The sequence below is a fragment of the Ceratotherium simum genome, chromosome 13 (assembly GCF_057802395.1).
Source record: "Ceratotherium simum simum isolate JZ-2026a chromosome 13, ASM5780239v1, whole genome shotgun sequence".
Taxonomy (NCBI): domain Eukaryota; kingdom Metazoa; phylum Chordata; class Mammalia; order Perissodactyla; family Rhinocerotidae; genus Ceratotherium; species Ceratotherium simum.
This window is the reverse complement of record NC_141912.1, coordinates 58,534,837-58,548,985: the sequence shown is the minus strand read 5'-3', so window position 1 is coordinate 58,548,985 and position 14,149 is coordinate 58,534,837. Positions and strand designations below refer to the sequence as shown.

General features: G+C 42.5%; 2 protein-coding genes across 2 annotated transcripts; both read right to left on the bottom strand.

Annotated features, from left to right (window-relative positions):
* Positions 1–421: 421 nt before the first annotated feature.
* Positions 422–6,016, bottom strand: PTP4A1 (protein tyrosine phosphatase 4A1). The gene is made up of 5 exons (XM_004423987.3): positions 5,869–6,016; positions 4,548–4,640; positions 3,833–3,963; positions 2,581–2,655; positions 422–1,851 (listed from the first exon to the last, which is right to left on the bottom strand). Exons 1-5 carry the CDS (start codon positions 5,971–5,973, stop codon positions 1,734–1,736), a joined length of 522 nt encoding a protein of 173 aa, XP_004424044.1. The 5' UTR covers positions 5,974–6,016; the 3' UTR covers positions 422–1,733.
* Positions 6,017–6,262: 246 nt separating this feature from the next.
* On the bottom strand, positions 6,263–9,989 carry LOC147915738 (uncharacterized). Its single transcript, XM_087438767.1, has 2 exons — positions 9,804–9,989; positions 6,263–6,413 (listed from the first exon to the last, which is right to left on the bottom strand). The coding sequence occupies exons 1-2, from the start codon at positions 9,840–9,842 to the stop codon at positions 6,318–6,320; spliced, it is 135 nt and encodes a 44-aa protein (XP_087294893.1). The 5' UTR covers positions 9,843–9,989; the 3' UTR covers positions 6,263–6,317.
* Positions 9,990–14,149: the final 4,160 nt, after the last annotated feature.

Here is a 14,149-nt window from a genome sequence, read left to right as displayed (position 1 = left end):
GTGCCAAATACTTAAATTCAAATTAATTTCAAAACCTTTAAATGTATGTAACTATTAATTTGCAAATAAGAAAACTGATGCGCAGAAGTTAAGTTGCCCCAAAACAGTGAGTAACTGGCTGAACTGAGCTTCAAGTCAAGGCCTTCCTCGACACGACACCGCTTCCCCTCAGTAAACAGTACAGTGGTTCAAAACTACCCCAACTTTTAAAAAGCAAAGTTTATAATGGAATGCACTTTTAATATTAAACCGTTCTCAAGACCCTAACAAACTGTGTCTATAAGGAGCTTACTAAAATGCCAACTTCATGTAATCTTTCATTTGTTAAGAAAACCACACACTTTACTTCAAGTGGCACTAAGTGAAGCGCAATTCATTCATATCGTTTTCTACAAGATAACTTTAAGCAAAACAATTTCAGTGATGATAAATGCATTTCATTATTTATTTAGATGTTTAAGCTCTCGCACTAGATTTTTACAAGCTGGTGAACACTGACAAATTATTTCTCCCACAGAACTATAACCACACATTCCCAGACAGTATAAATATATGGTTGAACTAACATTAATACACATCACCATTTTATCAATTACATAATAAAACAAATTATCAAGTATCCAAATATTAAGTTACACAGCTCAAAAGGCATATAAAATATTAGATATCTGCTCAATTCATTAGCAGAAACCCACTTCTTTTTTTTGCAAGAGAGGTTGGGAAGAGAAAGAAAAGAAAAATCACACTTCAAACCAAAATAAGCTGGTAAACAACTTCAGATAAGTATGAAAAAATTATAAGAATTTCAGAAATTTTGATTCAGAATTGCTTTAGCTACAATAACAAAGCATCTCTAACTTTTAAAAAAATATTTACTAAATTAAAGAGCATATTCTACATGTTCTGCACAAGACAAAGGCAACATTTTACTAAAAATACTTAATAGCCCCCTCCCATTCTTTTTTCAGGCCCTCCCTGTAAGTTGCACCCCAAAGTGCAAACATTAAAATTAACTGTAAGGCTTTTTCGTCTGGAGACATTTAAAGACATGTGCTTCTGTACAATGTAGATTTCCAAAATGGAGGTTTCCCATAACAGAACAAAATGAGATTTATAGAAAGACATTAAATAATCACTGTAAGACTTGGTAAAAATCCAAAAAAAAAAAAAAAAAAAAAAAGTTGAGCAAACCTGATGTACACTGGTATGAATGTGGGAGATGTAAACATAAAGTGAGCAGGCAAATAACCACATAGTCCCTACTTTCTATGTGTGAAATGACTGAAGGAATAAACCACATAAGGTCCAGAGTGTTCATAGTTCCTAGGATTTTAGTTTCTGTATGATACGAAAAATATACAAGTATTGTGCTGGGTATTTTGGCACCTAATCTTTCTAAATTTCTTATATATTGATAAGATTCTGGCATGGGAATTTTAACAACATAACTCAATACTGCATGATTTCAGAAAAGGTCAACTGCTACAAATGATAAACACATTTTAAATGCTGAACAGCAAGAATCTTTTGCTAAGTGTCCAAATAGGTTGATCGTAACCCAAACATAGAGGTTGCAATTCTGTCAAGCTTGTGGCCTGGTAAAACTGCTTTTTAATACTCCTATCTAAGCTTCATTAGAATTATTCACCAAACCAACATGTTGGCTAATATGTACGATAACTTAGGTCCTGTCTCAAGCTCCACTCAAGGCAATGGCAGCAGGCACCCTAGTTTTATTGAACGCAACAGTTGTTTCTATGACCATTGGAGTCTTTGAAGCGCAGCCGCATTTTAGGACGATACTTCTCCAAATACAAAAGTTGCTTGCTGTTAAAAGCCCCACGCCGCTTTCTGGAAGGAAAAAACAAAAGATGAAGTAAATAAAGCAAAATCGCTCTAAATTAACATTTACTGTGCTATAGGCAATAACCACCTCTCTTGTGACAATTTATCTTTTGATTATTATACTGTGACTTAATGCAGAACTACGGACAGGCATACAGGTCTAAGTGGAGAAAGGGTAGTAAAAAGCTAATTTTCTAAATCTTTTGAGCGGCAGTAACAAGAGTCAAAATTTATGAATCCATTTAAATCAAGTCCAACAAAAGACAAAATTAACATATGGTACTAGCAGTCAGAGAGACGGCCTCTGGTGGCAGGAAAGATGGCTACAAAGGGCATGAGGGCACTTTCTGAAGTCATCAAAATAGTCTATATATTGTATTGGGTGGTGGTTTTACTTGGCTGTTACTGTCAACTCTACCTTTGAGACCTGTGCATTTTATTGTATGTTAAGGCAATAAAAAGGCAAATAAACAAGCAACATATTCAGTTGAGAATTTAAAGCAAAACACTAATTCAAAGAATTATCACTGGTTTAGAATCTTTGTAATATTAGCATCTACATGGAATGCAAAAAAGTAAGTAAGCTCTTTATTTCCTGGTTTTAACACTATTGTAAAAATGAACATAATGGTCAGATGGGCTGTTGGGAAAAAACTGTTTTCATAGTTATATAAACTCACGGACATTCAACGAGTAAATTAAAAGACTGCAAATGAAAATTCATTCAATACTTACTGTCTTATGAACTGGACTGCATCTTCATACTTCATCCCCCCTTCAATCAATGCTAGGGCAACAAGCACTGGAGCTCTGGCAAGGGAAGAAGATCCATAAATCATTTTTTCCAAATCAAATCCTGGAAAATCCAATACAGCTGTGCCCTGCATAAGGACTTCCGGTCAGTGACAGACCACATGTACAACAGTGGTCCCATAAGGTTAGTACCAGAGCCTAGGTGTGTTAACAGGCTGTACCACCCAGGCTTGTGTAAGCACATTTTATGATGTGCATATGAACAAACTGCCTAAAGACATTTCTCAGAAGGCATCCCTGCTGTTAAACGATTATGGCATAACTGTATTCCAAACATTCCCCAACCCAGAAGTACTACTATTTACCACACTGCCTATGTAAGTAATAACTGTAGTAAATGTTGACTTTATATTAAAAAATTAAATAAGTATCAGTATTCCCACATCAAATTCAGATTTTTATCTAGAACCAAAAATGAACTATGCCCTTAACTATTACAAATATGTCTAGAAGTTTAGATTTGTATTTATTCAAGGGCAATCTTGAAAAAATTTAGAGAAAAGGGTAAATCTTGATAAATGCAGAACATTTTTCCTGAATTCTTAAAAAAAAAAAGAATTTGTTTTTAAATATCATAAAAATTCTTTCCTAAAGATCTTCAGGAAAAGTCTGCTTTCTCTGTTTTATCATTAATGAGACTGCGACACAGTTGCATGTCAATACCCCCAGGGCCATTGATTTTCATTTCACTCTTCTCCACTAGAACTTTTTTTGGGTGGGGGTGGAGGGTGGTGGTAGTGATTTACAAATATCAACATGCATATTTTGGCAGCACTGGGTAATACATTCCTACCGAATCAGAATCTCTAGGATCAGAACCCTAAATCAGAAGTACAACATATGCAATGCAGACCACTTCAGATTCACAATCCCTTTTCCCAATGAGCTTGGACAATGGTTCCAATACCGACACAACCTAGCACACATGATTAATTCTATAAGTAATTTTGCCCACAGAGAAAAGTGTAAATTGCAGCTATAGCATTTGTTAGTTCCAGCTGTATTGGAATACATTATTCTGTTACATTCACCTACTTTTTAATTTAGTTCAGTAAGTAACCTAACAAAGCAAACTGATTCACAAAGTGATAACTGAGTCTTTACTAGAGTCAAAGTCAAGTTTTTACTGGAATTAAGACCAACACCATTAAATGGATTTATGAGATTCTCTTACCTCCCAAGGCCTGCAACACAATGAACAGCGATACAACAACCAGGTTCTTCACGAAACTTAATTTTCACAAGACTTAACCAGTCATCAACAATCTGGTTGGATGGTGGTGCACCATCATCAAAAGGCCAATCCTAAGTCAAAAGAATATTTAAGCATTTCAGATTTTTAATATAAAAACCACACTAATAATTCTAAATTGCTAACACCCAACTGTTTTCAAAAGCATTTTAACATATGTAACCGTGTTTTACAAAACCCCACTGTCAATGAAATGCAAATAAATGCTGAATCTTTAAAAAGATCTCTTATTACTTCAAACCTTTGCTTAGCTTTTACTTTATTTGGAAATTAAGATACTGCATAATTTTGTAACAACTTAAAATAAGCTTTTTTTTTTTTAATATTTAAATCCCCCCCCCTTTTTTAATTTTATGTATTTATTTTTTTTCCCCCAAAGCCCCAGTAGATAGTTGTATGTCACAGCTGCACATCCTTCTAGTTGTTGCATGTGGGACGCGGCCTCAGAATGGCTGGAGAAACGGTGCGTCGGTGCGCGCCCGGGATCCGAACCCGGGCCGCCAGCATCAGAGCATGGCGCACTTAACCGCTAAGCCACGGGGCCGGCCCTAAATTAAGCTTTTTGAAGTCAGTGGTTTATTTAAATAAACTTTTGTAGCACAGTATCATAAACACATAGAAACTATTAAATACTTACGAGAACATGGATGCCTTCTTTCTCCACGAGAGTAGTGTCATAAGTTGCTTCACAAACTCTTACTATTGTGGTAACTCCATACTTCTTAAGTTCCTGGATAAAACACACATAAAAAAACACTTAATGAGGTCTTCATAACCACATCACTACTGGTCACCATTTGTCATTTTGATCATCTCTCCAACAGGTATTGCTGGTTAACAGAAAATCATGGAATAAATGGTATAACTTATGTATGTTTACCAGGGAAGGGAAATCGTGTTTTAAATGACAATACTAGAATAGCACAAAGGGAATGTTAAACATCACGTATATTTTAATAAATCAGAAGTTTTGTTTTTGTTTTAAATCCTGTGGCCCTTCACATACTAAAATTGTTTACAGTCATGGTAATACTGGCTAGACAGAGATGAAGCACTAATAAAGGAGGATTAGAAGTAATGCAGGGATGAAGGTAAACAGAACAAAGGAATCACTAACAACTATAAATCACGTGACTTGACTCAATTATACTAACTCCTTAAACTTTTTGCTCATTGGCAGCACAGTGTGTAATCCAAAGCCTTAAAAGTATATTCAAAGACTCTAAAATCCCGAAAACAGTGTAAAAAACCCCACACCATTTCCAACTACAGGCTTTTAAGACTCAGAATGGATTATTACTAATTACGACGTCCAGCATTTAAAAAACATACAGATAGTAATCAAAAATAAAAGTATTTCTATGATCTGGAAGACCTAGTTGTTGTCTCTGAGCATCTGTAGATATTTATATAATAAAATGTGTATGCATTCAAATAAATTTCTTAGCATTACATTCCTTCCTTGTAGTCATAGAGGTAGGTAGTGAAAGAGTTCATCTAGCAACCATCAGCAAGAAGCAGAGCTAATGTCTAAAAATTTGATTCTAAGTATCAAATGGTGTCAAGACATAAACTAACTCCGGTTTACGGTATTAGTCATCAGGCTAAGCGGATATAGGAACAATCCATAACCAGCAGCCTTCCTCCTATATATGTCTTATAAGGTAAGGGAGAGCCATACTGTTATAGTGTCCACATACAAATTTAAATTAAGCAAATTTTGAGGCCTGAAGAACTAGATATTAACTTACAAATCCAAACTAACTCAAGCACATGTCCTTGTTGAAATGTATACATCAATTCACCTCTAACAGAAAGACACTGACATTTCATTTCTGGGACTTAGAACTGTAGGCATATCATCTCAAATTTTCCAAAATAATATTTATTTTGGCAGATAAAAAGCCCCACTATTAAACTGCAATCAGTTTAAGACATTAAAAAGTATCAAATCTTACCTCTATAAACTTGTTTAGGGTTGCGTTGGTTGGATTGTGTGTAATGAGAAATCTCATGTTCTTGTATGTGACTTCCACAGGAGCTGGGCGGTTCATTCGAGCCATGTTAATTTAGTTTAAAAACACTCAACAGGGTTATGAAAGAATTAAAAAAACTGAACACAGAAATGATGCAAAGAAACTGAGTCTACTTCAATATACTCCACTTGAAATTCTCAGTGCTTTGAGTATGGAGCTGGGAGTAATGGGAAATGAAATGAACCTCCTAACAAGAAGCAGCAATTCTTCAATCCAGTAATACTGAGGCAACAGAAAGGAAGTGCACTGAGGTTTACCCCATCCAGGTCAGAAGTCTTGTCAAATGCTCTGTGGATTTCAATTCCACACTGTGTCCAGGTTAACCACTCTTATGGGGGCTTCTTGGTGGAGTAGTAATGAATTTCTACAGTTCACTTGTCTGCATAGAGGTCGTGCTGTGCCTGGCAGTAATCTCCACTGCCCTTCAGAAACTCCATAAATGTGTGACCAAGAACACCACAGAACTGCTGTTTAAGAGAGAGAGAGACAAAAAAAGTTGTTTTCCAATTCAAAAGGAATATGTTAGGCATTTATAGTACTTAAGTGCACAACTACCTTTTGAAATTTGGGCCCAAGCTACCTTTTCAACTTTTACTGAACCACAAAATACAAGGGTGATTACAGATTAAATCAATAAGCATAAAGCAAGCATTCACAAATAGACTGCTTTAAATTGAAATTACTGATCCACTACAAAGACCCCTTAAAGAATACCACTGTTACATTTGGTCAATATCCCTTCTACATATCCTTCTATTAATTATTCTTTTTAATAGTTGGTTGTCTGCTTTACATTGTTCTAAACTATATGTACAACTTTCTATATTGATTTTTCCAGCTAATAAAATATTTTTACACATCACAAACTTCATGAATACTTTCAAGCTGTTAGTCCTTGCATAATTTACTTACTCCTTTAAAGGCTTAACCAGTATATTCTTAAGAGAAAAAAAAGAAACTAGCTTTCAAAATGCTTCCATATACACTATCTCATCTGATCCTTAACAACCTATTAATTTATCATTCCCTTTTAACAGATTTTCCTCATTTGAGTCTCTAGAAGTTAGTCAACTTGTTATGTGAAGTATTACAAGGATATATGTTTATAAATTAAAAAAATTCTCATTTATAACTATAAAAGATATTCATAATGAGTAATATTCTTTTGTATTTTAAAACCAAAATTTCACTTATCCAGCCTAAAACTGGACTCTAATTCAAAGGGCAAAGGGAGGAGGTGGTAGGGTGGTGGAAGTCACCCTGCACCGTCCACAGGTCTCAAAAGCAAGGTAACTACTACCACCAACAAATAAATAGTATTTGTATTTTTCCCAAGCTCCCCTTAAGAGAACTAATTTTTTGCGAATATCAAACATTAACTGAATATTCATAGATATTCTCAGAATAGGTACACAAAACATCGACGTTAATGTTAATCTTCCAAAGAGTTTCTAAGAAGCTTGTGTACTTGGGAATAGAGAGGACTAAGAAATGTTAGCAGCAGGTTAACAAGAGCAGCAAGCGCCAGCTGCCGCCCCTAACACTTTCCGGGTATGTATTCTCACCGGTAAATCACCGAATAAACTAAATTCAAAGTATCTTCTCCTATTTTCATTTTACACCTTTAAATAGAGTTCCATGCTGGTAGTAGTTTCTAAAAGAACTTGGCTAAATTTTGAAGAATAATTCATGCAGAGATCTAGCAGATCACAGAAAACATCAAGTCAAAAACCCAGTTCATTTTTCTGTCAAAATAAAGTAACTACCGGCAGGAGTCATTTCTTAAAACGTCATCCCATAGAGAAGAAAACTTTCGTTATCCCAAATTTGTTCAAATGAGCCCCCAAATTTGTTCAAATAAGCACTCAGAGGTTGTTACTTCATCTACTTGCTAGCTGGGTTAAAAACGAGTGACTAAATTACCATCAAGAACTTCCCGATTACCGTGAATAGAGACTGCAGTAATCTGGAAATAATTTCAATTATATTGTCATCTCAAATCCTAAATATTACTTCCTTAGAATAAAAAGTGTATTCTGGCACCTTCCCAAAGACATACAATGAATTAAGGAAGTCATTTGTAAAGCAGTTAAAGGCAATGACTCTTATCTCAGTATTCTGATTTCCAGGTAATATCTTTTTTCAACTGAAAGCCGATTTACAAAAGAGAGAATTTCAAGCCTATTTAACAGCTAAAATTCCTGTTACAGCTGAGTCTGGCCATATCCCTTCAGGTTTCACCAGGAAGTAGAAAAAGCAATACAGAAATAATTCACTTAGTGAATTGGCTAGTCTTACTGAGTGGAGCCACCCAGCGGCTGGGGGGCACTTCCACCGAAGTAGCAGTGACCACTAATACCCACCACCTTCCTGTTCGACCCAAGACATTCTCCCAGTCTCATGTCCTCACCCTAGGAAAAACTATCCATCAGAGGCAGTTTGGAAGTACCAAGGAATTTCTTCGCCTCCCACTTATCAGTTGCATATAATCACAATAAGGTACACGGGGGGAGAAGAGCAACTTCTATGGAAAGCTTCAGTCAGTCCGTCACACTGCAGAGTCAAGGCAATGAACCTGTAACCGCTCTGTCCCATAGCTGGCCGGAGACTCTGTTCCCCATCCACTTACACCTTAGGAAACGCATCGAGATTAAAGCGTGTGCAAAATGCCGCTTACTCCTGGGAAAGATCTAGCTTTCTGGCTTTCAACTGATTTACCGCCACCCAACAAAATTCACATAAAGAGTAACAGGAAGCATTGCCTCAGAATCTGGATCCCAAGCAGGCCGACGGTTCCAACTGCAGCGCAAATAACAACTTAATACTCCTGGAACGGTCGAGGCTCCCACCACGGACAGAAGACAAACCTCAGGCCGCTGGCTCCGGGTGGCTACTGTTGCCACCGCCAACAGGAGGCAACGACACAGCACGCGAAGGATTTCAGCAGCACATCTCGACAGCCCCCGATTACAAGGCGCCATCCGGGGCCAGTCCCAGCTTGGCAGGGAGTGCCCGGCCGGGATGCCTGGCTCCAGCGCGACAGCAGCCCTGGCAGCTCCCCAGGCGCTCAGACCCGGGCCACTTCCCCACCGACGCGCCCCAGGGCAGGGACAAGACTCGACTTGTCCCCGTTCCCCGGAGCCCCAAGTGGGGCGTCCAATCCGGGACAGCTCGCACTACCAGGTGGGGACCCAGGGGCAGGGCGGGGCTCGGCGCCGGCGTCCTCACCTGGCCGAGTCCGCGCCGGGCCCCGCGGCGGTGGCGCAGGGAGCCGCCCGAGGCGCCCCGCAATCACGGGGTCGGCCGCCTTCAGCCGGGCGCCGGCGCCGAGGCCATCTTGTCGGAGCGCCGGTCGGGCCGCGGAGCACGGGGGAGGCTGCCCCGGCCGAGACCGTTACCGCGCGCCGGGCGCCCCGCCCACCCTCGCCGGCCCGGGCCGGGGGCGCCCGCCGGCTCCGGCCGCAGCGACACGCGCAGCCCGCGCCCCACCCCGGGCCACGTCTCCGCGCCCGGCGGCCGCTCTCCCGGCCAGACAAAGGGGCCCCGGCCCGCCGGGCCCGCCCGCGCGCCCAGACCGGGCCGGGGGCGGGGGCGCCGGTCACAAAGCGGCTTTTGTGCGCCCCGCCCGGCCGCTGCGGCGGCCCACACCGCCCCCGCCCGCCGCCCCGGCTCGCGGGGCTCGGGCCGGTGCCCCGCGGCCAACCGCCTCCCGCGGCCCGCGCCCGTCCCCGGAACCGCGGCCCCGGAACCGCGGCCGGGGCGGCGGGAGCGGACGCCGGGCTCCGAACAAAGGCGCCGGCGGGCCGGGGGCCCGGCGCGGGGCCCGGCCGAGCGGCGGCGGCGCGGCGGATACTCACAGCGATATGTTTACTCATTGAAGATTGTGGCCTAATCATACAGCCGGTCCCGAGGCGGCGGCGACGCAGGCGGCGGGGGCGGCGGCGGCGGCAGGGCAGGCGGCGGCGATGGTCGCGGGGCGGCGGCGGCTCGGCGGGCGGCGGCGGGGGCACCAGACTCTACCATGCAGCGAGCGGCTCCGCGGAGAGCGCGTCCCGAGCCGGCCTCCGGGCGGGGCAGCCAATGCGCGCGCCGAGGCGCCCTTGCGTCACAGGCCCGCCCTTTTATAGCCGGCGCGACGTGCGCCCCGCCGGCCACCAATCGCGGCTGGGCCCCGGGCCGGGCGCCGACGGGCGGGGGCGGAGCCCCGCCCCCTGCGGACGTCAGCGCGCGGCGGCCGCCGCCGGTGTGAACCGGTTGATGAATGGCGGAGCGCGGGGTGGGCGCGTGGCCCGGCCGGGGGCGGGCGCGGGCCGGGGAGCCACGCGGGGCGGACGGGGCCTGGGCTGCGGCGCGGGTGGGAGCGGGGGAGAGTCCGGTCTGTGGGTGGGAGGAATCGCGTCGCACAGCCCGGTTCTCAGAGTTAAAACCAGCGGCGAGTGCGCACATGTCACATGGGGAGGCTTGAAGTTTGCCTCCAACTTAAATGCAGTCCCTGCAGGGCTGGGGCCGCGTCTCAGCCCGGACCCCGCTCGCCTGCCTTCAGTCCACCTCAGTCACCTTTGCCAGCGGTTTACCTTGGCACCTGCGCCCCTGCCATCTCCGTCATCAGTGCTTATGTCGCATGACCGGCGTACTGGTGACTCAACACCTGGAATGCCCGGCCCGAGGCTCGGACACGTGGGCACCTGTCGCCGGGGGCCCTTCCAGGCGGGGAGAACCTTCTCTCCGCAGACTGATCCCGCAGAAGACGGGAGAGAGTCCCGAGATGCGGATAAGCCCTAGCTGCCTACAGTCCTTTCTGGTCACGCCTCCGTGCTACCGACGGGCAGCTGCAGTCGGCTCAACTGTGGCGTTTCGAAATCACATGCATCCTTTGTACTGTTGCTCACTTGATGTGTTGTCACAGGTAATGAAAGGTTAGGCACTGCTGAAAGGAAGCGCTTTGAAAATTAGGAGCCTTCGGTTTTGTCAAGGACTGATGTAATTTTCTGCGTCAAAACTAAAGCTTCCTTTTTATTCATTTTCAGTGCTGTTGTCCCACTGTTTTCATAATTTAGGCCCTTGAGGAGTAAAGCCTTATCACAATTGTTCTGTGCTACACAAGGGCAACTCTGTCATTTATAATCTGAAAACCCTTTCTCCACTGCTTTCTGGAAGGAGTCAACAGAACTTTTACCTGCTTTAATTAACTCGGTTTTCTACTCACACTGAGGCCTTTTGTTTGCTGTTTTCACTGAGCAGTAGATTGGAGAGGGCTTTAGGGATCAAATTGTGTCCTAGGTCAGTGTACTGCAGCATCTTAGGATTTATTAGAACTTCTGTTTAGAAACTGTGCTTGCATAGTTATTCAACTTTCTTATAAACACATACTCTGTAAACTAAGTGCTTGAAAAAAAAGAATTGGATCAGGCTTTTACAGGAACAAAAGTCAAATCATCTTCATTTTAAAGAAATTGCTCGCCTAGGAAACTTTTGAATCCATCTAAATTAAGGAGATCTAAAGAGCTTGAGAAATATATTATGTCCCTTCACAAATAAACTATAAAAGGAGTAAAGATTTTAAAATCTCAAGGTCTAAAAAAATATAGGAGGATTAAAAGAGATAATCTTGGAGTGGGAGGGACCACTAAGTAGGTCAGGGAACTCAAGTCACAGAGGAAAAGACAGATTTTATTATATAAAAATTAAAAACTTCTATGTGGCAAAAGACTTTTGACAAAGTTAAAATATTAATGGCCCAGTGGGAGAAAATATTGACCAAGTGTCATAGGCAGAATTAACATCATAATGAATAAAAAGCTTCACCAGCATATACAATAGTGTAGTTAAAAAATATATTTAATCAGCTATTCTACTCCAAAAGTTGGTCAGCACAGTAATGCTAATTGGAATAGTGAAAGTTAACCATGTAATAATGACTTTTCAGAAAATGAATTTGGTGGGACAAGATATAAATTCAGCCAATGTTAAGCAGAGCCGAATCAGTATTAGCCAGTTTTCTTATAGGACTTGTGATACAAGTTGTGGGCCTTGTGATCCACAGATCCTGTAATTACCACAAGCAGTGCTGACATGAAATAGCCAGTCGGCTGTGCTCATCAAGCTCTAAAAGCTGGGCTCAAACTCACAAGTGGAGTAATCCGCTCCTGGGGGTCTTAGCCTCTCCGGTGAGGTACCTCCTTGTTCTACTTTGAAAAGGACATAGTTCACAGATGAAAAACTAGAGAAAGCTTTTGCTATTGCGAGAAAGGATACACTTTAGACGAGGTATAAATGTGATCTTGCTGCCCAGCGCACTAAATTCTCTCAGTGTAGTCAAGGGCCTGCCCATCTGGCAGCTGCCATGTTTCTGTGTGTCCTGTGCCATTGTGGTTCCCTGCTGTGAACTGAGGCTGAGGGTGTCGGCTCTACTCAGCTCAATAGCTTTAAGCTGCTGATTCTTAGAGAACAGTGGTCCACCCCAACCTTGGTCAGGAGACTCCTGTGGTCTGAGGACTCATTAATCTCTGTAGCTTTGCACTTGGAGCATCAGCACCTGTACTTATTAGCAGAAGGTCTACAGACTGGGCCAACAGGCCTGCAAATAGTGGTCCAGACATCCAGAAGTAAGAGAACACCCCCAAGAGCCAATGCTCCAAAAGAAGCCCTAAGATGAAAGACTTCTTCCGCTAGACAAGATGCCCAGCTGTAAGTTACTTTTCTCAGCAAAACGTGTGTCCTTGAGCTCATCATGGTAGGCAGGACTTCTCATCAGCATATTCAAAATGCAAAAGCCAACAGTGGGAGATAAAAAAGACCCTAAGAGCTTGATGAGGAAGGTCTGTGTGAGAGAGAAAACACCGCAGAAGGCAACAAAGCAGCCACGCCTGATGGTGAAGAACAGAGACCCTCTGACAAGGATGGCGGGTCTGGTAAACATCGAGTGAATCCAGTTATACCAGACATATAACAGGAATGGAGGATTTCATCTCTTTCAGTCTCCTCTGACTGATTAGGGCTATGAGTGGTTGGTTGGGGCTATGAGGAAGGCTGATCAAAAACTTTACAAGAGTATCACCACTGCAATGATAGAAAGATCAAACATGACACTAACAACCCGGAAAAAAAAAACACTAGATTGGAAGGTGTAATGATGTGCCAAGTATACTTAATAGAGGCAAATAGCCCAGTGGGTGTTTGGATCTAGTGCAGAGGGTGATCTTTTTTTTTTTTTTTTTTTGTGAGGAAGATCAGCCCTGAGCCAACATCCATGCCAATCCTCCTCTTTTTGCTGAGGAAGACCAGCTCTGAGCTAACATCTATTGCCAATCCTCCTCCTTTTTTTCCCCCTTTTTCTCCCCAAAGCCCCAGTAGATAGTTGTATGTCATGGTTGTACATCCTTCTAGTTGCTGTATGTGGGACGCGGCCTCAGCATGGCTGGAGAAGTGGCACGTTGGTGCGCGCCCGGGATCCGAACCCAGGCTGCCAGTATCGGAGCTCGAGCACTTAACTGCTAAGCCACGGGGCCAGCCCCCAGAGGGTGATCTTAAGTATATTCCCATACTTAAGTGTCCCAAAAATTCAGGGATACAGCCGTGCTCCTCTCACCATTATAAAAGTTTATTTTCCTTTTTCTGTTATAGAACGGACTATTTTATTTTACACCTAAAATTAATCTTCCTGTGATTGTAAAAAAATGTTACAAAATGTACAATATACTTAAATTTCTGTGAACATATAATTTTCAGTGTATAAATGTTTAAAACTAAAGCATGCCCTATGTTAAAAAGTGACTTAGTTTTCTTCCTTTAAGATGTTGATTTAAAGTTATTGTCTTTTTTCATATCCATATATTTTTGTGTATTTATTATTATTTTTTAATTGAGGTATAATTGACATGTAACATTATATTAGTTTCAGGTGTACAACATGATTGGATATTCGCTATGTATTGCTAAATAATCAACATAGTAAGTCTAGCTAACATCTGTCCCCATACATAGTTACATTTTTTTTCTTTTTTTAATAAGTTTGATGAATAATAAAAACCAAACAGCAGTGCTACATCATGATTCCTGTGGGAATTTTAGACACAGAAATCTCCAATGAGCAATTAAGCTCGTCACAAGCCTTTCAAGGACAAAGTCCATAGGCCAGTAGCTGCACTTGGGCTGTTGTGTTTTGTACATGTCAGACACCGAAACTGTCAATTACCCACCCAGG